We start from the raw sequence: 27,432 nt of genomic DNA on the forward strand, positions 1-27,432 counted from the left end.
GTTTTATCCTCCTCTTTGCCTCCTTTTCCTTCTTCGATATTCCATTTTCTCTCGTTTTAGGTTTTTACTTCTTTATCTGTCTATCGCTTTTTCATTTTTTTCTGTGTACCTTTATTTTTGTTTCTTTTCTCTGTTTTATCCTTTTCTTTGCCTCCTTTTCCTTCTTCGATATTCCATTTTCTCTCGTTTTAGTTTATATTTCTTTATCTGTCTGTCACATCTTCATTTTCTTCCTGTGTTCATTTTTTTTGTCTTCCTTTTCATCTTTTATTCTCCTTTTTATCTCCTTTTCCTTCTTTTGGTATTCTGGTTTCTCGTTTTCTCTTCTTTATATTTGTCCCGTTTCCATTTTTCCTTTTCCTCATTTTCATAATTATTTTTGTTATTGTTGTTTTTTGTTATTCAAGTTGTTTAATTTCACAGTTTTTTGTTGGGTAATTCTTCACTTGTCTTTTATTTTCATCTCCTGTAACTCCATTTTTTTCCTTGCTATACAAAATCATCAGCACCTGAATTACCTTTCCTTTTTATTATTGTTTTCCTTTTCCATTCCTCCGTCCTCCTCCTCCTTCTCCTCTCGCTCCTCCTCCTCGGTATCCTTTCCTATACTCCCGCCATCCTCTGTATCCTTCGTTTCCTTCCGCTCATCGCCTCTTTTATCATTTTCTGGTGTTCCGTGTAGTGGTTTTCCCTTCCCGTCTGCCGTCCTCTACATTTTCTTCCTTCCTCCCAGCCGCGATATGTTGGTTTCTATTTCCTTCGGTTTCCCTTAGCTTCCTTCGGTTTCCTTCGGCGTTCCCTTCTTCTTCCTCTCTCCCTCCTGCGGTTCCTTCCCAAGTTGTCCCTTTCCGCAGACGTTTCGGGCGGTTCTAAAGCCAATAGTGTGTTTGTTCTGTTGTCAATGTCTCCGCCTCGTGCTTTCTGTTCCTTACTCGTATTCTGCCTGGCTCGGATTTTCTGTCTGGCTTTTTCTTTACCTTTACGTTGTTGTTTTTACCTCCTCGGGTATTGGTGATGTTTGAACTGTGTGTGTTTTTGTTTTGTTGAATGTTGATTGTTTAGAGCGATGAGGGTTTTTGTTTTTAGGAATGAAATTGATTTTAAAACCAATACTCTGTTTATCCTTTTGTGTTGTCGAGTTTTTTTTCCGAGTATTTGATGATTTTTATGCTGTAGGTTTATTCGTGTTGTTTTGTTCATGTTTTTTTTACTACAAAGGAGACAGCTCAAGGGCACAAAAAAAGGAAACAATAATAAAAAAAAGCCCGCCACTCGCTGATCCTAAAAAGAATCCAAAGAGGTGGCCGAAAGAGCGATCAATTTCGGGTTGTCAAGTGATTTCAAAGTCATAAGTGTTATTTGCATTCGTGTTCTGCTATTACTTTTTTTTTTTATCATCCCGATCTTTTGATGTTGGTACGGTAATTCTGTTCATGTTTTACTATGTTTATATTATTATTTGTCAAAGCGGTGAATCGTTTGAAGTGAATAGAAATTGAATTCGTTTGTTTTGATCCTGGTTTTTGTTATTCTTCTGGAACTTCTGATGTTTTTTACGATAGCATTTTTTTCTACATTGTTGCTATTTTCTTAATGCATCAAATCGTTTAAAGGCTGAAAGTAATTTAAAACCAGAGGAAAGTGTAAGTCTTCTTGTTGATATTTTTTTCCAAGGATTTTATGTAGTCATTTTTTTACGTATTGTCATTTTTATTGTTTTTTTATGTATTGTTATTTTTTATTGTTATTTTACTTATTGTCATTTGTTTACGTATTGTCATTTTTATTGTTATTTTATGTATTGTTATTTTTTATTGTTATTTTACTTATTGTCATTTGTTTACGTATTGTCATTTTTATTGTTATTTTACTTATTGTAATTTTTTTCAAGGATTTTAGGTATTGTCATTTTTATTGTATTTTAAGTATTGTCATTTTTTTACGTATAGTCATTTTTATTGTTATTTTACGTATTGTTATTTTTTTCAAGGATTTTACGTATTGTCATTTTTCATTTTTCTCTTTATACTTTTTGTTCCCTGGCGCTCACAATGTAATTCGCTTTGTTCGTTAGTCTGATAATTGGTTTCATTGATTAGCTCGATAAAGAAAGATCCCAAGGGTTATGAATTCTATCTGATTATTCTGTTTGTTTCGTCTCTTTTTGCGGCTTTCAATCGTGTTTTTTTTTTCTTTTATTCCCTAACTCGCAAAACAAATCGTCGTCTTCTCCTTTTAAACTTTCATTCATGTTTTCTTTTTCACTTTTCAACACGTTTTCACTTCGTCTTCTCTTTTCTAACTTTTAATCATGTTTCTTTTTTTCTTTTTTTCACTTCCTAACACGCAATTCAAATCGTCTTCTTTTTTCCCTAATTTTCGATCAGTTTATCTTCTCTCACTTCCTAACACTTACACACTCTTCCTCAGTACACTTCGTCTTCCACTTAAAACAGACCCCGTGAATATTGAAGACGATGGAACGTAACCTCTCCATGATGTTATTCTGGTTCCATATCCTTGAAAAAAGTTAGTCTGTTTCCTCCCGTTTCCTCTCATGCAATTTCGTTTCTTCTCTCATTTTCTGACCCTTAAAGATGCAAAACTTTTCTACCTTAACCTGAATAACCGTGAACATCCAAGACAATGCAGTGTAAAATTAAAACTCTTCCTGCTTCTGCGGTGAAATACAGTCATACAAATACTCAAAACTTCGCCTCAAATATAATTACGAGCGGGAAATTGCACATGAATCTAATTATGCAGTGCGGCGATTACAGAAGCTGATATAATTACGACTTTTTGTGGCGGCCAATTGATTGTTTCCTTTTTTTTTTCGAGATTAGCACTTCCACAGGTCCATTGTTGTCGAGGGAGGGGGGGAGGGGAGAGGGGAAAGGGGGGAGGCTATGAGAACGTGTGTGGGGGGGGGGGGGGGGGAGGTATTGTGAGGGCTATTTGGTTACTTCTTTTGTTTGCTTTTGTTTGTTCTTTGCGGTCCTTTAATGGGATGCGTTCGGGTCAAGATAACGTCATAATTAGGTCTTTGTGGAGTCGTCTGGGGTCGTTTAGGGTCTTTTTCCCCGTGTGTGCTGGTTATAACTTTGCCGCCATGGTTATTCACGCCGCATCCAGGGCTTGAGTCTCCTTCTTTCACCTCGCCGTGCCGCAAACTTTTAGCAGCGGCGGCGGGTGGGAATGCGGCGCCTCACTCCCTCCCGTAGTTTTCGTGCTAATAACAGTTTCACTTTTATTCCATCCTAGTCTGGAGTTTGTGTCATAGTCCTTGTGTGGCACTGTGTAACCTTCTGTGCTGCCCATGTAGTTTAGAGTCCATATTCTCACCCATCTCGGAGCTTACGCAACCATACTTGATAACCTTGTGTGCTGTGTATCAAGTTTAAAGCTCATATTTTCAGACATTTCGGAGCTTACATACTCACACACACACTTGATAACCTCGTGTGCCATCTATGAAGTTTAAAGCCCAAATTTTCAGACATTTCAGAGCTTACACACCCTCACTTGATAACCTCGTGTGCTGTCTATCAAGTTTACAGCCCATATTTTCAGACATTTCGAAGCTTACACACACACACACACACACACACACACACACACACACACACACACACACACACACACACACTTGATTAACTTGTGTGCTGTTCATCAAGTTTAAAGCCCATATTTTCAGACATTTCGAAGCTTACACACTCACACATTTGATAACCTCGTGTGCCATGTTTTGTAGATTTCTTTGACGTGAAGTAAGTGTCGTTTTAGTTACTCTCCTCTTGATGTTGGCTTTATTGATGTTATAGTCGTGTTGTGTTGCTGTTGATGTGTTTTCTTGGTGTTAATGTTGATGTTGTCGTGGTATTCTTGTTGTTTTGATGTTTCTTATTAACTCCGTGTTGTGTCGATGTTGTGTTGTTTTGATGTTGTCGTGGTGTTTAATGTTAACTCAGTGTTGTGTTGTCTTGATGTTGAATGTTGACTTTGTGTTGTCTTGATGTTGTCTTGCTTACTGTTGACTTCATACGGTGTTGATGTTTTCACTCTGTCTTCTTGGTGTTTCCTATTAACTTCGTGTTGTTGATATTGTCTTTATGTTGTTTGGCGTATTTTCATTGTGTTGTCTTTGGTGTATAGGTGTTGCAGCAGTATGTGTGCTGTGTTGTGCGTGTGTTGCCTTCGTGTTCCATACTAGCGCGCGTTGTGTGGGTGGCGTGAACACAGACGCACTCATATCAGCCACCTTCACGTTTTTCTTCCGGCGCCGAGCGAAAGGGCAAGGGAGCGAGGAGTCATATCGCCCGACCCGCCCGCACGCTCATTCTTTTCCTTTTATTTCACTTCTCCCGTTTTTTTCTTTTTCTTTTAATACCTGGAAACAATTTCTCTCTGCTCTTTTTTTTATCCGATGCGAGCTCCGATTCTTTCCGTTAACAGGGCGGTAAAAAATTTTGGGTGGTATTTTGTGATTGTTTTTTTCGTTTTTGTTTGCTTGACTTTTTTTGTGGGTTTTTTTTATCGTGTTGTTGTTATTGTTGTTGTTTGAGCCTCACGATGTTGATTGCAGCGTTTCTCTTTTTTTTTTTCCTATGTGGGGGTTGTTTACTTTCATGTGCGTTTGTGTGAGTCTGCCTCTTCATTATGTTCTTGGTATGTGTGATTGATGTTCTAAGTTCTCATCATGTTCTTTTTATTACTATTTATTACATGCTCTTAATTTGTATCTGCTTTATTAATTGTGTGTTGGTATCCCTTGCATTTGCCATGATGTTGATTATATATTTTCTTTTTAATTCTATGTATGTTGTTTTAATTAGTTTCATGTTTTAAATAATTGTTGACTTATAATTGCCTTTCATTGTTATTTTATGCAGCATTGTGTTAATTTTAAGTATGTATTTATTTGCTGTTCCCTGCCACCCTTGCCTCGTCCCTGCCTCCTTACCTAACCCTTACCTTTAATCATAGCGCCCTTTCCCTCCTTTCTATATATCAGTGTTGGTCTTATTTATTATTCTCTTTCATGACCACCTTTACCTAACCTTAAATCAGCTTCGTCTAACCATTCCTCCTTGGCCCTTCTTTTTCTGTGTCAATGTTTTTATTTATTTTTTTTCTTTCATTCCCAGACCACCTACACCTAACCTGACCTCAACCCTTTTATGTTTCAATGTTATTTTTTATTTATTTATTTATTTTCAATCTACCTTCACCTCTCCTTACCTCAACTATGTCTAACCACAGCGCCGTCTTTCTCCGTTTTTTTGTATCAATGTTTGTCTTTTTTCTTTTTTTGATTCCCAGACCACCTTCACCTAACCCTACTATGTCTAACCACAGCGCCCCCTTACTTCCTTTTCTGTGTCAATGTTGGTCTTATTTATTCCTTATTCCCAGACCACCTACACCTAACCTGACCTCAACCCTCTTATGTCTCAATGTTGCTTTTATATATTCCTTTATTTTCAATCTATCTTCACCTCTCCTTACCTCAACTATGTCTAACCACAGCGCCTTCGTCCTCCCTTTAATGTCTCAATGTTGGTCATCTATTCCTTATTTCCAGACCACCTTCACCTCTCCTTACCTCAGCTCTAACGACAGCGCCCTCCCTTACTTTTATGTATCAACGTTGGTCTCATTCTGTTATTCCCAGCCCACCTTCCCCTGTGTTTGCTTGGGGCTTACTCCTTTAACCTCATCTCCTCCGCCCCAGGCAGTCTCATCCTATACTCCTGCTTCCCACAGTGTCGCTATAAACATGAACATTACCTAGTGGAGTCCCCGGGTGGCTCCTCTTAACGTTTCTCTTCAATGGCGCGTCAAATATCCACGTGTAACACATTTCCATTTCGTAAATATCACCTTTTGAGTCCTCTTGTGGCAGATCTTAACTTTTCTCTGCAATGGCGTGTCAAATATCCACGTATAACACATTTACATTTACACTTCGCGCATAAAAAGATCTTCACCTCTGCCATTCTGTCCTTCAAGCTCTTCTAGACGTAAGGATGAACTTTTTTTGAGTCCCCGTCAGGCTGTTTTTTTCTCTTCTCAGTGATCGCGTGTTAAATATTCGGGTATAAATCATTTCCACATCTTTTTTCCTCATATACAAATACGTCCTCCTCTCCTCCTCTCCTAAACATGCATATTACCTTTTTTGAGTCCCCGTCAGGTTGTTTTTTTTCTCTTCTCAGTGATCGCGTGTCAAATATTCGGGTATAAATCATTTCCACATCTTTTCTTCTCACATACAAAGACGTCCTCCTCTCCTCCTCTCCTAAACATGCATATTACCTTTTTTGAGTCCCCTTAAGGATGTTTTTTATTGCTTTTCCAATGAACGAGTGTCAAATTTTCAGGTATAACACACTTCCATCAATATTTCACGCATAATAACACCACCTCCTCTGCTCTTTCTTTCTTCAAGCCCTCGTAAACATGCATATTACCTCCTGCGAGTCAGTGTCGGGCTGTTTTTTCCCTTGTCAATGAAAGCGTGTCAGATATTCAGGTATAAAACATTTCCACGTCTCCGTCTCGTCTCCTCGCCTAAGATTCCCGTTCGAGCTATTGGAAAACAAGATTGGCTGACGGAGTTTTCCACGTCATCACTGCGGGAACTGCTTGTCCAATGAGATGCTTCCGTCGGCGTCTAGCGATAACAGAGAGACATTCCTGACCAATCTCATCCCCCATATTAGGCTGCTGATTGGCCCTCTGACTGTCAGCAGGTTAAGGGCTTTCACTTCGACTGTCGCTTCTTCTTTCTTTCATTCTCTCTTTCCACCCACGTCTCCTCCGTTCCTTCCTTCTTATGAGGTGGTCCCTTTTAATCTACTACGCATTTTAAATTCGTCTCCCTTAAACTGTCAGGTATTTAAAGGTTTCTTCATCTATTTTTCTTCATTCTCTCTTTCCACCCACGTCTCCTCCGTTCCTTCTTTCTTCTTATGAGCTGGTTCCTTTTTATCTTCTACGCATTTCACATTCATCTCCCTTTAACTGTCAGGTATTTAAAGGTTTCTACATCTACCATTCTTCACTCTCTCGTTCCTTCCAAGTCCGATCCTTCCCTCTTAAGGCCTGGTCCCTTTTTCAGTCAGTCATTCTTCTCTGCATTCCACTGTCGTTCCCTTTATCGACCCTCTCACGGTTAGAAGTTTTAAAGACGCCTTCATCTACATTTCCTCATTCTCCTTTCCATCCACGTCCCCTTAAGTCCTTCCATCTTAAGTGCTGGTTCCTTTTTCTCATACATTCTTCTCTGCATCTCACTGACGTCCCCTTCATCGACCCTCTCACGGTTATATGTTTAAAGACGCCTTCATCTACATTTCCTCATTCTCCTTTCCATCCACGTCTCCTCAAGTCCTTCCTTCTTAAGTGCTGGTTACTTTTTCTCAGCCATTCTTCTTTGCATCTCACTTTCGTCCTCTTCATCGACCCTCTCACGGTTAGATGTTTTAAAGACTTCTTCATCTACATTTCTTCATTCTCTTTTCCATCCAGGTCTCCTTAAGTCCTTCCTTCTTAAGTGCTGGTTCCTTTTTCTCAGCCATTCTTCTCTGCATCTCACTGACGTCCCCTTCATCGACCCTCTCACGGTTAGATGTTTTAAAGACGCCTTCATCTACATTTCTTCATTCTCTTTTCCATCCAGGTCTCCTTAAGTCCTTCCTTCTTAAGTGCTGGTTACTTTTTCTCAGCCATTCTGCTCTGTATCTCACTTTCGTCCTCTTCATCGGCCCTCTCACTGTTGTATGTCTAAAGTCTCCTGTCCCACCTTCCTTTCTTCCTATCTATCGATCTCTGTCTCCAGAAGCCGTACCCTAATTAGTCAGTCACCCTTCTCAGCATCTCACTTTCGTCCCCTTTATTGACCCTCTCACCGTCCGTTGTTTAAAGGCTTCTCTCACTTCTGATTCACTTTCCTTCTGTCTATCTATCTCCATCTCTAGAAGCTGCTCCTTAATCATTCAATCATTTCTGTATCTCCCTTTCCTCCCCTTTATTGAATATCTGACTGGTAGATGCTCAAAGGTTTCTACATCTATTGCCTAGTCTTCCTTTACTCTCCTTATCTATCTAATTATCTCCCTTCATCTCTACGGCCGTTCGTTAATCAGTCAATCATCGTTCCATCTTACATAAGGCCTCTTGATTAATTCCGACCGTCAGCAGGTTTGGGGCTTCTACTGCTGCAGCCTCCTACTTCAATACATTCATCTATTCACGTCTCCTTCCTCCTCAAGTGTTGGTCCCTCTTGAAACCGTTCCCTTGTCAGTCAGTCAGTCATCTTGCAAATCACATAAGTTCCCTTGATTAATTGACGGTCTGTAGGTTTGTGGCCTCAACTCCTGGAGCCTCCTACTTATATCTATCCGTCTTTTCATCCATCTATTCTCGTCTCCTTCCTCCTCAAGTGCTGGCCCCTCTTGAAGCCGTTTCCTTGTCAGTCAGTCATCACCTTTGCCCCTTGATTAACTCTTGATATATGGTAGGTTTGGAACTCCTACTCCTACTTGAATCTATCCGTTTATCTATCTATCTACTCTCGTCTCCTTCCTCCTCAAGTGCTGGCCCTCTTGAAGCCGTTTCCTTGTCAGTCAGTCATCATCTTTGCCCCTTGATTAACTCCTGATATATGGTAGGTTTGGAACTTCTACTCCTACTTCAATCTATCCGTCTATCTATCTATCTATTCGCGTCTCCTTCCTCTTCAAATGCTGGCCCCTCTTGAGGCCGTTCCCATGTCATTCATTCATTCATCTCGGTGGGTTATTCAGCTCGCCTCAGTAAACATGAATGCCCCCCGCGGTCTGCTATGTGTCCCCTCATCTGCCGAGCGACTCCCAAGTACCCCGATACGTTTTGGGGGTTTTCTGAAATACGTCTTGCTTTTATAATCCCTCCATATTTTCTGTTCGGGGAAGGAAGGCCTCGCTACCTGTGACCTGCATCTCATTTCAAGTTCTTGGTCACTCGTGCCTCGATTTTCCCTTTTTATTATTTTCCTCGTATCGTACCGGAATGGTTTTAGATCGCCTTCCTGAGAAACTTTATATTTTTCCCCTCGTTAGCGTGAAGGAAACTTAAAATATAAAAAATAAAATCTTATCCACGCTTGAGCTCGCGCGAGACAGCTTCGGGGATTCCAAGAAAAAGTTGGCATCACTGTTTCCTCTCTCTTGGCACCACTGTCCCCTCTTTTAGATTCTGTTGGTACCCCTGTCAGTATCTTGGTACCTCTGTTAACTTTCTTTAGCACCTTCGTACCCTCTGTAAGCACTTCTTTTACCTTCTGTTGATATTTTTCACATCCTCTGTTGGTCTTATTCATGTCTATTCATTGCCACCATATCCGTATCGTTCCTCTTTTCCTCTTACATTTCCTTGCATCTTCCCCTTAATAATTGTCCCTCCCATTGCTCCTTAGTGCTCTACAAAAATGCATTATGTGTTATCCCGTGCATAATGATCCCAGTTTGTCCTCATGTATCCCTAGCATTCCTTACGCTGCCAAAATATACTCCCCTTGACCCTGTGTCGTGTGCTATGTGTTTTACATGTGTGTTTAGTGTACCATATGTATCCTAATGGTATGTATGTGTCTTTTTGATGTTACCCTTTGCCTTTCCCTCATGTCTTTGTGTCCTAATGATGCTCGCGTGTCCCTGTGTCCCAGCGCTGCATTCGTGTCCTCTGTGTTGCCTCTTAGGACACCAGAAGAGCCTCGCTTCTGGCTGACGTCAAACACCAAACTGAGAATAAAAAGGGAAACTAAAGTAATAATATCCGTAACAGTAATGTTTCCCTCGGCCTCCAGAAGGGAAAGAACTTGTGTCATATTGCATTATTTTTGTTCCGGGGAAACTTCGTTGATAAATGTGTTTAAAGTCTCCTTTTTATTTCTCGTATTTGGAGGGTGACTTCGCTAACTTTCCCGTATCATGTAAATAAGGTGACGTCAGACCAGAAGCGGGGCGGAAAAAGTTACCCTTGACTTACTCCCTTTCCCCTTTAGCATCCACTTCCCTGCCTCTCTTTCCTTCTAATCTTTTTCCTATACCCTCTTGATCTTTCCTTCTTTACCCTCTTCTCCCTCTCCATCATTCATTTCCGCCATTTTTTGTCCTCCACCTCCTCAACGTTTTCCTTCTCCTAACCTTCCGTCTCATATATCCTTTCTCCTTGATCCCATTTTCCTTGTCCTTCAGTTTTATTCCCGTCATTTCTGTCCACCTCATTCACCTTCTCTTTCTCTTTGTGTTCCTTCTCCGGATCTTCATTTCGTGTAAGTCTCTGAGCTTCTTCTCAATTCTCCTCATTCCATATGCATCATTTCTGTCATCTTCTTTTTCATTCTCGTTATTCTTTCCCCTGTTCCTCCTCCTCCTCCTCCTCCTTGCCCCCCTTGTCTTCCTTCTCCTTCTACTCCACCTCCCCCTCGTTGCATCCTCGTCCTTCTCCTCCTCCTCCTCCTCGTGCTGGGTCTTCCTGTCTCCCATAGTCCCCCCCTAAACTTACCGTTCTCTTTACAGGTTCTCAGTATTACGGTGAACTCTGGAGACGATCAATCAGAAAAACAGGTTGGAGAGTATTAGCTTATCTTCCTCTGAAACATGGCAGGACATGAATGAATTTGACTTTTAAGGCTTCCTTTATATATATGCATCCTCTCTTTCAGTCCAGTCCGTTCACCACTCTTAACCATTCTTTGTTTTTTCGCCCTCCCTCTCCCTCTCCCTCTCCCTCGTCCCTTTAAAACCATAAAAAAAGGACGTTTCATAGTGATTTTCTGCCCTTTTCTGGGAGTTTTTTCTGGACGCTTATCTCCCATAGTGCACCATATATAGGAGTTTTATTCTTTATTTCTCTTTCCTTTTATCTCTTTCTGTCTTTCCCTCGCCTCTATATCGTCTCTCTCTCTCTCTCTCTCTCTCTCTCTCTCTCTCTCTCTCTCTCTCTCTCTCTCTCTCATTATCTATACCTACCCAAAGTTAGGGTCTGGCCTGCCGGGAGGGGGTGCTCAGTTTACGGCAAATAGACTCTTATTCTCCAAGCCCTTAAAGGTGTTACGATGCACACGTCTCCTGTTCCCTAGTGCCCTTCTTCCGCCCCCTCACCAGCCCCTCTTCCAGCCCCGAGGCGATAAATGCTTCCCCTCACAATCTAGACCCCACGAGAGATTCTAGTTAGGATGACCCGGAATTAAGTGGTGTGTGATCTGGTTTGGGTAGTGTCGAGTTGGTATTGTAGGTAGAAAAGGAACTAGCATGTCACCTTGCAGCATGACCTCTCTCTGTCTCTCTCTCTTGTAAAGGAATCGTATCATGCTGAGTTTGTTTTCTCGTGATTGTGTTGTGTAGATGTGTGCTTCTTTATTTGCATGTTCTTTTTGTATGCTTTTTATGGTGCATGGTGTGTTGTCGCCTCTCAAAACGATGTATCTGGTTAATTAATCTACTTCCGTGTCGGTCTTCTGAAAGGTCCGGTCATGGTGGGGAAGTTGCCGCGATAGCCAAGTCTGTTTACGTGTTTATCCGGCAATGCTCTTACGCTGCTTGTCATTGCTTTTTCCTATCCTTGCTTGCCGCTGCCATCACGTCTTGCTATCACCGTATTTCCCTACCAGTTGCGTTTTCCTCTTTTCATGTTTCCTTCTCATTATCGTCGTATTTCCCTGTCGTTGCCTTTTCCTCTTCATATTTTCCTCGCATCGTCGTGTTCCCCTGCCGTTGCTTTTTCCTCTTTTCCTTCTCATCACGTATTGCTATCATCGCCTTTCCCTGTCGTGGCGTTCTCCTCCTTTCATCTTACCTTGTCATCGCGTTTCCTTGCCAGTGCGTTTTCCTTGTCATCTTATTTCGCGTCAGGGTCGTTCTTTCTCGCTGAGGGATGCAAAGTTGGCGGCTCCTCAACCTTCAAGCCAGGACTTTACGGCGTTCGGGCGAATCTGATCAGAGGTGACGGCAGTGGATTACGCAAGTTTGGTATTCACCTTCTATTGTTTTTGACTCACGGACGCAAACTCGAGTCGTAAACTGAATTAAAAGGAAAACCGTGAAGCCAGGGCGCATTTGCAGTTTGGGAAGGGACGGGAGATACAAGTCCACCGCGAGTCGTCGGAATGTTTGCCGTGCGTGTTTATCCGCTTCTTTGGGTGTTCTCGCTGATAACGTGGCTTTAAGCTTAGCCCAGGAGACGCAAACTAACTCTTGTATATTCTGTAAGGCTCGTGTAGCGCCGGCATTACGAACTCTTTTTATAATTTAAGATAATGCTTCGTAAGTTCATGTCACGGTTAGTGTTAGAGCACCCGCCTCTTGGTGTTCTCGCTGATAACGTTGCTTTAAACTTAACCCAGGAAACGCAAACTAGCTCGTATATTCTGGAGGTTCGTGTAGCGCCGGCATTACACACTCTTTCATAAATTAGAGTAAAGCTACAAATGACCACGTCACGGTTAGTGTTGCTGCATTTAATCTCAGGCGAAACACTTTGATCACTGTACCGCAACGGAGGCTTTCAGGAGTTCACTTTATAATGGAGGGAAAGCTTCAAGCAAACCCTGACACAATCGACGCCGCGCCATTTCATCTTTAAAGAGCCTTCCTTGACAAAACGCAAGCAAGCACTCGTACAGCTGCAAGATTGATGTGGTGGCGGCGGCGATGGTGGTTACGGTGGCGGCTTTGCGAGACCCCACTCCGAAGAATAAAATTTTCCAGTAGCGCACAGACCTTTAATATCTCAAAAAGCCAAACCTGACCAAACTTAAGTATAAACACTCGTATAACCTTGAAAGTCGTGTGGCAGTGACTTCGGCAGACTTTCTTTAGAACATCGAATTCGTAAACAAAATCGGGTCTCAGGTAGCGGACTCACCCTGACCGACCTTGGGGAGGCTTCTGGAGCGCATGTTTTTCTTCCTGTGGCTTGACGTCGCTTGCATGGACGAGAAATGCATGATCACTTTTTCTTTCCATGGTGATCCGTGTGAGGCCGCCGCAGCTCCGGTATGAGGCTGCGGTGCGTCTGTGCTAAGCTTGTGTTACTGATCCGTGTGGTGTGTGTTGTCAGTGTTACACGTATGAAGTCTTATTATCCCTCCTGTGCTTTGTTTGGTTAAGTGATGTTACATGATTCAATAAGCTTTCTCTTTTAACTTCTTACCATAATTCAATAATACGCTTTCAGTTCGCCATGCTTAACTATATTGGCATTGTTAATTAATACCATCCATTGTCTTTACTGTGGAAGATAACTGAGTGTAGGTCAATAGTGTATCTCTGTGTTTGTGTCTGGCTGGCTGGCTGTGTTTGCAAATGTCAATGTGTGTTTGTGTGAGATGTGCTGTTCAGTGTGCTCAAAATCCATCGTCTTGCAGTTAGTATGTTGTGATCTTTTATTTCATGTTTTCTCTTTTAAAATCGTACCCAAAATATTTCACACACTTCCCGAGCTGCAGTCCTTATTCAGAGCTCCTTTTTGATGTCCAATTATTTTCTCCCAAGGTCACTGGCTCAGGTCAAAAGGTGTCTTAATGTCCCCAGGTAACAGGTAGGGGCCCAGGGCAGGTGTGATGGCGGCCCGGCGTGCAGGTAAGGCCTCGTCCTCTCCCCTCGTGGTGATCAAAAGACTACATTAAAAACTCTCTTCGTGCTGCGTCGTGGCTTTATGTTGGTGATGGCCTGGAGGGTGTTGCTATTTTTACTGTTATTGTTATTATTATCATGTTGCGACTACTACTACTACTACTACTACTACTATTACTACTACTACTTCTACTACTACTACTATTACTACAACTACTTCTACTACTACTACTATTACTACAACTACCTCTACTACTACTACTACTACTATCATTACTACTACTACCCTTACTACCACAACTATCATTACGACTGTTTCTTGTTCCACTGTTGGTTGTGTTCATACTATTCATTTTGCCACAATTTCAAGATGGCGTCGTTCAACATTTTTAAACCTCATATGAAACCAGCCAGCTCTTTTACCTTTTTCATCTCCAATGCACCTACTACTACTACTACTACTACTACTGCTACTACTACTACTACTACTACTACTACTACTACTACTACTATCGCTGTTTTCTTGTTGCTCAGCTGCTGGTTTTCATCCTATTCGTCTTACTACAATTTCAGGATCATGGCGTCGTCCAGTATTTTTAAACCTTTTACCTTTTTCACCTCCTATGCACTTTTTACCTTCCCCCCTTTGCCCCGTCTCATGACAACGCACTTTAATATTCAGGACAAAAGCGGAAGCAGTCGCCGTATTTTGGATGAGAAACGCGTCCTCCTGTCAGGCGCTCGTTACCAGGGGAAGGGCTGCAGACACTCCCACACTCCCGCTGATCTGGGAAGGGAGGGCTGGCGGGCTGGCTCTCGAGATGGCTGGCTGGCGGGCGGGCTGGCTGGCTGGCTCTCTCGCTGGCGGGTTGCACGGCGTCTCACACTCCTTCGTGACCCCGTGGCAAGGTTTATGTCAAGTCCGGGAAATTTGTGTCGCCTGGGAGAGTTTGAGGATCCGTGCGTAGCTTGTTTGGCGTGGAGGCTTCAAGGAGGAAAAATGAGAAGAGGGTGAAGGAAAAAGTGACGCCGTGTGAAGAAAAAAAAGATGCGCTTAAGTTTTGGAAGTGCGATTTTTTTTTTTTTTTTTCTTACGGCGCATCACCCAGGGAAGTTTTTTTTCTGTTTTATTTTTTTCTTTCTTTACGTCTTGTCTTTCTTTCTTTCTTACTTAGTTTTCAATATGTTCGTTCGTGTTTGTGATCAGGGTGGTATATGTCTCTTCTTCTTCTACTTCTTTTTCTTAATGTTATTCTTATTCTTGTCATTATTATTATTATTGTTTTACTACTACTACTACTACTACTACTACTACTACTACGACTACTACTACGACTACTACTACTACTACTGCTACAACAACAACAACAACAACAACAACTACTACTACTACTACTACTACTACTACTACTACTACTACTACCACCACCACCACCACCACTACCACCAACGCCAATACCACCACCACTACCACTGCCACCACCACTACTAATACCACTACTATTATTAGCCCAACTTTTCCTTTACATTATCCTTGCCAGTATTTCCTCCATATTTTCCCTTTCACCCTCCGCGGCTTATTTCGCTCCCTTTTTCCCCCTCTTTCCTTTCTCCGGGGATTCCAAAACACAAAAATGTTTCTGAACCCAAAACTTGTTATTCGGAACCCTTTTGGCTACCGTCCATTTTGAACCGAGCCAGTATAGTATGGGAGGCAGGCAAGCAAGGAAACAAGCGAGAGAGAGAGAGGGAGAGGGAGAGGGAGAGCTGAACCCGTCACAGTGCAGTCAATATGGTTTAGGCGTCACGGTAAGGAGGACTCTCACGTTTTCCTCGATGCTAAATCCCGCAGCTTAACACCGCTCCACCGCACTCACTTAAGCCCCAGGAAAAGCCTCTCAGCCTTAGCAGCCACAGCATCAAGAGCCTCCGGAACGCTAAGAAGATTCACTTTATCCCCTTCGTCTCCCACAGGCAATCAAGAGGCTGCTAAATCCTGCATGACTTTTAAAACCTTTTGCAAGAGCCTTTTATCCTAATGCCTCAAGAACTTTCCGAAAGAACCTCACCATCCTAACAGCCATCAGTAGTCTCCGGAACGCTAAGAAGAGTCACTTTATTCACTTCGTCTACCTCCACAAACAATCAAGAGGCTACTAAATACCTTTCATAAGAGCCGTTCACCCCAAGAGCCTTCCAAAAGAGACTCATTCTAACAGCTATGCGTCAAGAGTCTCTGCATCGCTAAGAAGATTCACTTCATCCCCTTCATCTCCCACAAGCAATCAAGAATCTGCTAAATAATGCAATCCCTCAAGATACCTTTCATAATAATAAGAGCTGTTCACCCTAAGAGCCATGCACCAAGAGCCTTCCAAAAGAGCCTCATTCTAACAGCTATGTGTCAAGAGTCTCTGCATCGCTAAGAAGATTCACTTCATCCCCTTCGCCTCCCACAAGCAATCAAGAGGCTGCTTAATACTTCATGACTTCAAGAACCTTTCATAAGTGCTTCACCTTAACAACCATTACATCAAAAGCTTTCTAAAAGAGCCTCACCATAAAAGCCTTGCATCAGGAACCTCCGCAGCGCTAAGAAGATTTACTTTTTTTCCTTTCGTCCCCCTGCACAAGCAATCAAAAGGCTGCTAAATAATGCACGCCTTCAAGAACCTCCCAAAAGAGCTTCACCGCCCTAACAGTCACACGTCAAAAGTCTTCGTAGCAATAAGAGGATTTACTTTGTTCCCTTCGCCTCCCTCCACAAATAGTCAGAAGGCTGCTAAATACTGTACACCCTCAAGAATGTCCCAAAAGAGCTTTACCACCCTAAAAGTTATGCGTCAGAAGCCTTCGTAGCACTAAGAGGATTTACTTTGTTCCCTTCGCCTCCTTCCACCAGCAATCAAAAGCCGTCAAGAACATTCAAAAAGAGTCTCACCATCTCAGCCAAAGCTCCAATCCTCAGTTTACTCCCTTAATAACCTCTACTGAACCCTCGCCTCCCTGCGCTAGTCATCAACAGTCTACCAAGCACTTCACATCGTTACCAGCCTCTGAGAAAACTCCTTTGACGCCCATACTCACAGGATTAAAAGGATTCGATTAGCTTCATTAACATCCTCTATACAACCTCCGTCTCCCTTAGCATGCAAACAAGTGTCTTCTAACCACCTAAGAGACGCTCCAACAACCCACGAAGTCCTCAGCCACAGCATTAGCAGACCCCACAGCACCAGAATTCCAAGTCACAGCATCACCCCAACAGCGCCAGGATTCAGTGTACCCCGTTAACAACATCACAGGAAAGCCTCTCTTACTCTGCACCAAATTAAGAGTCTTCTAAGTCCTTCACGCCTCAACTTCCTCCCAGAAAAGCCTGTCTCCCCTCATCTCCACAGCGTTAAGAGGCCCCGCAGCACCGGGATTCAATTTACTCCATTAACAGCCCCCGGAAAAGGGTCTCCTCCGCAACAGCCACCGCCCGACGAGCCATCGCAGCGTCGGGATGGTTTAAAGCAGTACCCCCGACGCCATGCACGGGAAACGGGGCTCAAACCTTACCGCAGAGGAGAGGTGTGCTTTAAGGGAAGGGTGGCGCATGCACACACACACACACACACACACACACACACACACACAGGCACACGTACACACACGCATACAAGCATCCAGGAAGCTATCTTGTGTACCATGCGCGGGTTTAGCCATATATTGTCTTTGAAATGAAGAGGCAATCGAAACCTCTAAAGCGTCAGTTGGCATAGGCGGAGGCAGAAGAGAGACGGAGAGGGAAAGGGAGATGGAGGGAGAGAGCAGGTGCGGGCGTCATTAGGACCTACCTGACTTACCTGTAGCGTGTAGAGCGGTAATTACACCAGGCCATGCAGCTGTAGTGGGGCGAGATCGTATTTCTCTCTGTGCTCCCAATAAATGTTTGCCGGAATTCCTCTCCACTGTATTTCTCGATTATCGCCATAACTCTCGTGTTTTCCTCGATTTTTGCCGCGCTCTGTTTCTTCTCCGTTTTCACAATAGCATTTTCTTTATGGCTGTGTTGCGTTGCGTGTACATGGACTCCACTTCGGTAATGATGGCGATGAGCTGTTTTCTTCTTTCTCCTTCTAAATTCTCGTCGATTTTTCCCACGGTTGTTGTTTTTCAGTTCTCACAATAACATTTTCTTCATTACTTTGCTTCGTGTACATTAACTCTGCTCTCGTAATAATCGCGATGAGTTTTTTCCTTCTGGCTCTCTCTAAAGTCTCGTCGATTTTTCCCACGGTTGTTGTTTTTCAGTTCTCACAATAACATTTTCTTCATTACTTTGCTTCGTGTACATTAACTCTGCTGTCGTTATGATCGCAATGAGTTTTTTTGGTCTTGTTTTCTTTCTGGGTTTTCTTCGTTATTTGCCTCAGTTGTGTTTCTTAATTCTCACAGTAACATTCTCCTCATTCTTGTGTTTCGTGTCCAATTACTTCACTCCCTGTAGCTAATGATCCCGATAAGATTTTTTGATTGACTTTCTCGGATCCTTCTCAGTTGTGTTTCTCACTTCTCACAATAACGTTTTCTTCATTTACTTTCTTTCACGGACATTTACTCCATTCCTTTAATGATCTCTATGGCTTGTTTTGTTCTGTATTTCTCCGGATTATACTCGATGTTTTGCCAGAGTTGTATTTGTCACTTTTCGCAATAATATCTACTTAATCACGGGTTTTCGTTTCTTATACATTTACTAAACACCCTTAACTATCTCGATAAGTTTTTTTGTCTGGCCTTCTGCGTATTTTCCTCGATTTTCCGAATAACTGGACGCAATATCGGTGTTTCGTTGGCAATCGCTCGGCTCAGAATAACATTAACGAAACTAATCCGTCTACACTCCTCTGTTTCTCTCCTTCTCCGCTTCCTTTCTCCTCATTATTTCCTCCTCCGCAATTATCTCGAGTAACTTCACATGTTCTTCCTCGCGTATCACTCCCGCCTCTCACTCTTGCAATTTTTCGGCGATCCATCTAAGGGCAACCCGCGTAGGAGTGAGGTTTATGGGCTCCGTGCATTACCTGGAGAGCTCTATCACGCAATATCTCTCAATAAGTGTTTGGTTGGATCAGGTATTCTCACAACAACCGTCCGTCAAGTTGCGCAACACCTCAATGCAGCCTCGTAAGTTGTTCAGATTCCTCCTTTCTCCGTCGTGATGGGTTCGCGTTCGACGTTTTCTGGACTCTCATTATTCGCGTGATGATTAATTCCACGCTGATGAGGTGTTGGAGAGGCGTGGGTGGTGACGTTGAAAATATGTTAATAGTCTCCCCTTGCAATTAATCACTTCGAAAGATGAGAGAAAATGTGTGAATGAAGAGTTTCCATCAGAACTGCGTATCTCCTCTCTCGCCATCGTTCTCTCTCTCTCTCTCTCTCTCTCTCTCTCTCTCTCTCTCTCTCTCTCTCTCTCTCTCTCTCTCTCTCTCTCTCTCTCTCTCTCTCTCTCTCTCTCTCTCTCTCTCTCTCTCTCTCTCTCTCTCTCTCTCTCTCTCTCTCTCTCTCTCTCTCTCTCTCTCTCTCTCTCTCTCTCTCTCTCTCTCTCTCTCTCTCTCTCTCTCTCTCTCTCTTAATTGAGAATATAAAATTGAGCATATCTGTCTTCCTTCACCTCCTCCTCCCTCTCTCACTCTCTCTCCTTCCCTCCTTCATCACCTCATCCTCTTGCCTTCCATGTCTCCTTCATCAATTTGTGTGTCCTCGCTTTTCTTCCTCTCCTTCTCTCTTCCTTCAGCCGTGCCTTCAATATCAGTTATTTTCCCCGGAGTCTTGCTTTCCTCTTTGTCTTTCCTCGTGGACTAAACTTGTCGTACATGCTCGTTTTTTTTATTTTTTTTATTATTAGATTCTTCTTCTCTTCTCGCAATTATTGTTTTCTCGTTTTCCCTCGCAGTGAGTAGCGGGCTTTTTTTCACATTTGTTACCTTTTTTTTATGCCCTTGAACTGACTCCTCTGCTGTAAAAAAAAAATAATAATAATAAATAAATAACTTTCCCCCTCCTGCTCTGTCTTCAGCTTCATTTTCTATTCATTTTTCCTTTGCCTTTCCTCAATGACGCAGCTAATTTTCACTTTCACAACTTTTTTACCGTCCCTTATCCAACGTTCACTTTCCTCGCATTTCTTTCCCCATCCTTTCCGTCTTTCGTTAATCCCGCGTTTCAAGAAGGATTAGCCAACTTGTCGAGATTGGAGTGGCCGTGTTCCAGAGAACTGATGGACGAGTCCTTAAGGGGCGGCGGAGTTCCTTTAGCAAGATCCTTAAGTGTCCTCCCCTTCCTTCACGACCCCCAAGCTTTAGAAAGGACAGGGGCGGGGAGGGCCGGGAAGTACCTCCTAATTGCATTTCACGCTGTAGCTCCTCGCGGGAAAGCGCCTCATTGTTTGGTTCTCTTTAGTGCCTCGAGACGCCCCTTAATAATTATTGTCCTTGGCCGTGTAGGAACCCAGCGCAATGTTCTCGATAGCTGTTAGGACGCGCCGGGAATCCCTGTGATGCCGCCAATCGTTGCGGAGAAAGGGGAAGTAGAGAGAGAGAGAGAGAGAGAGAGAGAGTCGTACAGGCAAGCTAGGATGACCTGTAGAGTGGAGAGGTGATGGTGGTGGAGGCGGCGGTGGTGGCGGCGTGAGGAGGAGCACGCAGGCGCCGGAAGGAGAGCCGTGAGCGGCACTGCGGCCCAGGTGGCGGCACACTCACGTGGCTCCTCCCCGCCGCCACGCCGCTCTACCCTCGCTGGGAGTGTTGTTGCCTTCGTGCGTGTAAAGCCGAGTTGTGTGTTCGTGAAGCGGTGCCGAGGGGAGGACTTGATCCCAGGGTGGACCTCCGAGTTGCTGCTAGGGAGTGAAGGGACGTTAGCGGCTGCGGGTGACCTATAATGCCCTTCACCAAAGCGGGGATCACCAGAACAAACAAATCAGGTTTTCGAGTGCAAACAAGACGACCCCTGGCGGCAAACACAGCCAGATCTGGGTATCAGTTTTCAGAGTCCGGTCGAGCCCCAGCCGGAGTAATTGGACGGATGGTCGATGTCGGCAGCAGTATAAACGAGCACACGTGCCACGGCTCGCCTCGCGCCCTCGCCGCCAGTAATAACACTATTTACTGCAATGGGAGAATCGTGATACCAGGAAGAAGTAGTGAAAGGGGGAGGAAAAGAGCTTAAAGCCTCGCCGAAATCTCTCCAGGGACGAGTTGGCTGAATCCTGGTGGAGCGGCGTTTGAGTGGCGGAGTCAACATCGAGGCTTTGTTTGAGTGGGTGTTCCGCCTTCCCCCAGCACCAGTCGAGGCCCAGCTCTTGTGCCGCCAGGACCCCGGCGTCGCCTCCCGCTTCTGTCCACAGGAGTGCCTTACCTCGCCTACAGGGGAGGAGCTCTGCATTCAGCCCCTTCACCAGCCCCTCGCTGCCTTCCCGAGAAATTTCCGCCTTCCTGAACGTGTCCACGCTCAAGGAAACTTTGGGTGTGTCAAAATGTGTCGCTCCTAAGTGCTGCGCATCAGGAATATCGCTCATCGCCGCCCCTCGGAGGGAAAGTTGTAAAGGTGCAAAGTTGTTGTCGAACATTTTTTTGGATGAGTTTTATTTAAAGTGAGTGAGTGGCGCGTCGCCTGCAGCGTGGGGCTCAGCCGCTGCTCCAACCACGAGTGTCGCGCCTCCCACTGTGGGGCCGAGCCTACTCCCTCTCCATAGCCCTCGGGGGACCCCCCGGGCGTGTGCTTCAGTATAATACACATTCCACCTGGAGATAGTGCACCGAGGGCCCTTGAGACTGCCCTCAAAGCTGGCCTAAAAAATATAGGAAAAGTTGAATTACTCCTCATTACCTAAACTTGAAAAGGTAGAGATATGAAGACACCCTCAGGCTCGGCATTCAAGATATGTTTAGAAAAGGGTGAAGCGAGTCGTGGCGGGGTGACGGGGTGAGCGTGAGGGTGGGAGCGAGAGATGTTCCCCTTCAGTGGTAAAGGGGAGGCTCTCTGAATAAAGCAGCAGCTTCATAAATATTCTGAAAACACCCCGCATAAAAAGTAGGTAAGAATGCAGTTGTTAGTAATGGCGGGCGTGACCTGGACATGACGAGGCGCTCCACAACGCAGCCTTGACGGGAGGGCCGCCTCGAGGCACCTTCAAGCAATGACATGGACTCGAGCCTCCGCCGGGTGACGCCTCCCCCCCTCAGATTGCCCTCCCCACCTCCCCCGCCGCAGAGACCCAGGCAGGTGCAGGGAGCCAGGCAGACGGCCCCTGCTGGTGCAGGTGGGAACCCAATCAGCGACAAGGCGTGTGTGAGGCCGTTGTTGAGGCAGGCGGAGGCGGATCCCGAGCGGCCGGACTCCCAGGCTGCCTTGCGGCGCTTCTGTTTGCCTCAGCACTTCTCGCCGACGTTATCAGAGCCTACACCGCCGCATCAGGGGCCTCAAAATGACGCTCATGCAGACTTATGGCTCCATGCAGCCCCGGCCCGGAACATCTGCCTAGACTTGTGTTGTGGTGGCCAGCTCTAAAAAATGCCGAGAGGAACTCATTCACATAATGCGACAGGACTAGAAATACTCTCAAAACGAAACAGAAAATACGGTATCGATGAGAGTCTTCTTCCACTCGGGTAAAGGAGGAACTCCCATGAGAGAGAAACAAATGGTCAAGTAGAATTGTCTCCTTGGAAGGATTTTTTAGTGCGTGGCGCTGTCCTGGTGCCTCGCCTGGTGCCGCTGGGGACGCCGCCCCCTGCTGTGTTGTTAAAGTGTGTGGCAGACGCTCTTGCAAAGGGACACGAAGGAGAAATATGACCTGTCTCCTCCGCTGTATTACATGACCTTGCCCACTGTTGAAAATTCTTTAAACAAAAGAACTTTTTGGCGCGACTTTGATCACAGCGGAGGTATTGTACCATAGGTCAATCCGTGTGTGTGTGCGTGTGTGTGTGCGTGTGTATATATGTGGTGGTGCTGCCTGCCTGCCCAGATGTCCGTGGGGAGAGCGGTGACACCCAGCTCACCCCTCTCGAAGAGGCGCGTGGGCCCCTGCCCCTCGCCCTTCACCATCAGCGGCGCCCCGGAGGTGACACGCTCCTGCACCTCCGTCGACGCCCTCTGCAGCCCCAGCACCATTGACTCCTTCCTCAGCGAGTTCTCTCAGTTGACACTCTCGCACACGCGGAGTTGGGGGGACGTGATGGGCAACGCGAGGCGGGCGTCGCCTCCTGACGCGGGCGTGTGTTCACGTTACTTTCTCATCGACAAGTCCCCTCACAGCGGCACCAGCGAGAGTCTGGACGACAGTGAAGCCTCAAGGGATGTCTCGAGCGACAAGGACGATGACAAACAGAGCACATGCAGCAGGAGTGGCAGCGTCATCTCCAGCTACTTCACTGTCCCCAAGACGACCTGCCTGCCGGCCAGCACGGAGGCCGCCAAGCCGGACGAGGACACTGCAGTGGAAACTGTCGAGTTGGGCCTTATGTCCGACCAGCCCAATGTCCACCTGACACAGGAACAAAACTCTTCAAACTACGGAACAATAGCGGGCTTGGTGCTGGGGCCCCGGCCCGCTGCCAAGGGGCTCAGGGCTGACAAACCTTTCCTTAACTCAGCGATGCGCCAGAGCTCAATACCTTTTCTGATCCCACAATTCTCGTCAGCGCGGCCCAGCGTGTTGCCGGATGACGTGCGGGCCTCGCGGTGCAGCCTCAACCTTCCCAACGGCAAGAGGGTCGCAAAGGCGAGGCACGGCTCCAAGGGCTCCCTCAAGTTCAAGAGTCTCCAGGGCTCCCTCCAGGGCCTCTCCCACCTCAAGGTGCCAGGCACCTCCCGCGGCCAGGACAGTCGCAAGGGCTCCTTCCTCTCGGCGCTCAACACGTCCCTGCTTGACAAGATATCCTTGGCGTCACGCAGGTCCTCGGCCTTCGACGACTCCAGGTCCATCTCCAAGTCGGAGGAAGTCAAGAACAAGATCATCAAAAACTTTAACACAGTATGTTCGCTCACTTATCTGTGGAGGCTGTGTGCATGGAAATTGCGTCATAATTTCCTCCTCCTCCTCCTCCTCCTTCTTATCCCTTATCGTTAATCTCAGGTTTGCGAAAAACGCGTGCTCTGAGGGATGGCATTCCCTCCCCCTTTCATTTCAGGACGTACGCAAACTTCCGCCGGGCCTCGCCGCCGTGACTTGACGGATCGTTATATCAAGGCTAAGTTATAGGCCGTTATGCGGACGTCAGCGTTTACGAGGGATTGAGGAATGGCCAGCGAGTGGCTTCCCGAGGGCCGTAGAAGTTCAATACTAACGGTCGTAACTCAGAGCTTAACTCAGCATGTTGCGGCGTTTCCAATACCTTCCGGATGTGTGACTGACCCAGCGGCCCTGCCTCACCTTCCCTGAGCTAACCCGCTGCTTCCTCACGCCGGGCTTGTTCTGATTGCTTGTGTCTCATGTCAACAGAGAAGGAAAGCAAAAGTCGATAGTTCTGATGTCGAGGCGCAGTAAAGAATATGGCGAGCCTCGTAGCTTTACCTCACCCTAGATTAACCAATTCATCCAGAACACCTTGCCGGCTCGTGTGTCCTGTTGAAGGAAGAAACGAGAGGAAACGTCAAGGGTTCTGGTGCGGGGCCCGGCAAACACTCCCCTTGTCGGCCTTTCTCACCTCGTATTGGCGGCCGTCCCCTCCCTCACCGCGGCTCCATTGGTCAGGTTTTCTTGCGAGGCGGCCAATGAGCGCCGGCCTAACTTACTGCCCGTCGCCTATTGAGTCTTGGGAGCTGTGAGGGTATAGTGAGAGGGTGTTCCGTCCTTTTGTGTTTCTCTCTCTCTCTCTCTCTCTCTCTCTCTCTCTCTCTCTCTCTCTCTCTCTCTCTCTCTCTCTCTCTCTCTCTCGCCACACACACGCTCCATTATTTTCTTTTGGTAACTATCGGGTTTTTCTCCTCCTCCTCCTCCTCCTCCTCCTCCTCCTCCCGTATCCATCCATTCATTTTTTCCTCCTCTTCCTCTTCTCCTTATCATGATTCACTTTTCCTCTTTTTCTGTCGTGGCCTATCCTTTTTCTTCTCTCTTACCTCCTCGTCCTCCTCCTCCTCCTCTTCCTCTTCTTCCTCCTCTACCTGCACGTCCTCCTCCTCCGCCTCCTCCTCGTCCTCGTCCTCACCCTCTCCTCAACCTCGTCTCCGTCTTCTCCCTCCTCAATCTCCTCCTCCTCCTCCTCCTGGCTATAAGAGAGTCATTACTGGCGCTGGGACGAAATTCATTATGTCATCTGATCCCGAATCTCATATTTTTCCCTCATTTTCCTGGAAAGACCGAAGTTGTTGAGCTTAACGAAACCACTTTTTCCCCTTCTCGCTCGTCTCGCAATAATGTATGCCGCGTGACATCTCATTCTTTTTTTTCTTTTCTTCTTTTTTTATTTTTGCCGGGATAAAAGTATAGTGTGTCTCGGGTCATGTATTATTTATTTCCCCCTTGTAACTATCATCTTCTTGTTATTTTATTGCCCTTTCCGTCCCTTATTTTTATTTATTTATTTTTTTTTTTTTTTGGTTTTGCTTTCCCCGGCTTCATTTTTTTTCCTGTGTAAGTTCCATCGTGTTTATTTGCTTTTTTTCACTTTCTCTCTTGCTTCTCATATTCCTTCATTTTCCTGTATTTTTTTATCTCCTTCATATTCCTGTATTTTTTATCTCCTTCATATCCCTTCATTTTCCTGTATTTTTTTATCTCCTTCATATTCCTTCATTTTCCTGTGTGCCATTATGTTGTTTAAGTATTTTTTTCTCTCCTTCATATTCCTTCTTTTTCCTGTGTGCCATTACGTCGTTTTCGGGTTTTTTTCTTTCATATCCCTTCATTTTCGTTTGTGCCATTATGTTGTTTCGTATTTTTCCTCTTCCTTCATATCCCTTCATTTTCGTTTGTGCCATTATGTCATTTTCGTATTTTTTCCTCTTTTTCATATTCCTTCATTTTCGTTTGTGCCTTTTATCGTTTTCGTATTTTTTCCTCTTTTTCATATTCCTTCATTTTCGTTTGTGCCTTTTATCGTTTTCGTATTTTTTCCTCTTTTTCATATTCCTTCATTTTCGTTTGTGCCATTATGTCATTTTCGTATTTTTTCCTCTTTTTCTTATTCCTTCATTTTCGTGTGTGTCATTATGTTTTTTTTTCTATCCTTCATATTCCTTCATTTTCTCCGTATCATTATGTCTTTTTAGCATATTTTCCTTTTATTCACATTTCTTCCTTCTGTGTAAATACCATATCTTTTCTTCTCGGCTTCATTTTTTCTTTCTCTGGTATTTTTTTCATTTTCCTGTATTCATGTTCTCTTTTTTTCCCTCTTTCCTTCATTTTTCTTCAATTTCTTTCATTCTTGTGTAAATTCAATATTCTCTCTGAACGACTTTATCTTTCTTTTCTTTCACATTTTTCATTAATTTTCCTCTTCATATGTTTTGGTATTTTTCCCATTTCTGTCATATTCCTTCATTTTCCTGTATACCATTTTTTTCTTAGCCTTTTTTCTCCACATTCTGATCGCCCCGTATTGATTTTTCTCTGTGTGTGTTGAAGTAAAACACACACGCTTTTAAATAATCGTATAGACCTGTTTGTTTCTATTGTTGAGGGTCTGATTAATTCGTTTTCAGTGTTCGTAAATTTCAGTTCATACCTGGAGCATGATTTGAGTGAATTTCAATGTACCCTTTGTTTTTATTTTTACTATTTTACGTGCAAATAGTTTATATAAATATATATATATATATATATATATATATATATATATATATATATATATATATATTTTTTATATAATATATATATATATATATATATATATATATATATATATATATATATATATATATATATATATATATATATATATATATATATATATATATATATATATATATATATATATATATATTATTTTATATATATATATATATATATATATATATATATCGTTCTGCTGATGATTTCTTAAACTCGTATTATTTTCTTTTGCTGTAACTCATGCCTTTGTTGTTTTAGTGTTCTCTGACCTTAATTTCCGTGTTACTTTATTTGTGTGAATTTTTATATATCTTTTGTTTTTTTTCTAGTTTATATACGAATATTTATGCCTACTTAGTTTTGCTTATGATTTCTTAAACGCGTAAGTCTTTTCTTATTTTTATTTTTTGCTGTGACTCATCCCTTTGTTTTTTTAGTCTTTCCTGGCCTAGTTTTCCCTTTTTATTACATTTGAGAGAATTTCAATATATATTTTCTTCTTTTTCTATTTTACACATTTATTATTTTATCCCCAATTCGTTGTCTTTAAGATCTCGTAAACATGTAAGGCTTCTTTTCGCTGTAACTGCCTTATTCTTTTTTTGTGCTTCTTCGCTTAATTTCCCCTTTTATTTTATTTAAGTGCATTTCAATATATTTTTCTTCTGCTTTACATACAAATATTTTAGCCCAGTACGTTTTCTTTTGGAATTCGTAAACTCCCAAGTCTTCTTTTCCCAGTAACTGTTTTATTTCTTTATCCTTATTACCATTTTTTTACACCTAAGTGCATATCAGTATTTTTTTCCTCTTTTACAAACATATATTTTACCCCTACTTCGCTTTGTTTCGGATTTCGTAAACTCTCAAGTCATCTTTTCCCAGTAATTGCTTCCCATCCTCCTTGTATCCTCGCTTAACTATCCCTTTTATTATATTTGTGTTAACTTCAATGTATCTTTTATTATTTTTTTTTTCGG

General features: G+C 43.9%; 1 protein-coding gene across 24 annotated transcripts in view; it reads left to right on the top strand.

The window, feature by feature from the left end:
• The window catches only part of LOC127000227 (potassium voltage-gated channel unc-103-like), a 145,592-nt gene that overhangs the window by 15,665 nt on the left and 102,495 nt on the right, over positions 1-27,432 (top strand). For 11 of the 24 annotated variants that reach the window (XM_050863660.1, XM_050863650.1, XM_050863670.1 and 8 more), the window contains exon 1: positions 19,665-23,650. The exons of 1 other annotated variant lie outside the window; for it this stretch is intronic. In XM_050863660.1, the coding sequence (XP_050719617.1) occupies positions 22,616-23,650 (1,035 nt within the window). In that variant the 5' untranslated portion in view covers positions 19,665-22,615. Of the gene's footprint in view, positions 1-19,662; positions 23,651-27,432 lie in introns of those variants that run through there. 12 more of the 24 variants (XM_050863661.1, XM_050863669.1, XM_050863666.1 and 9 more) reach the window with 4 other exon arrangements.

The sequence above is a fragment of the Eriocheir sinensis genome, chromosome 18 (assembly GCF_024679095.1).
Source record: "Eriocheir sinensis breed Jianghai 21 chromosome 18, ASM2467909v1, whole genome shotgun sequence".
Classification (NCBI taxonomy): domain Eukaryota; kingdom Metazoa; phylum Arthropoda; class Malacostraca; order Decapoda; family Varunidae; genus Eriocheir; species Eriocheir sinensis.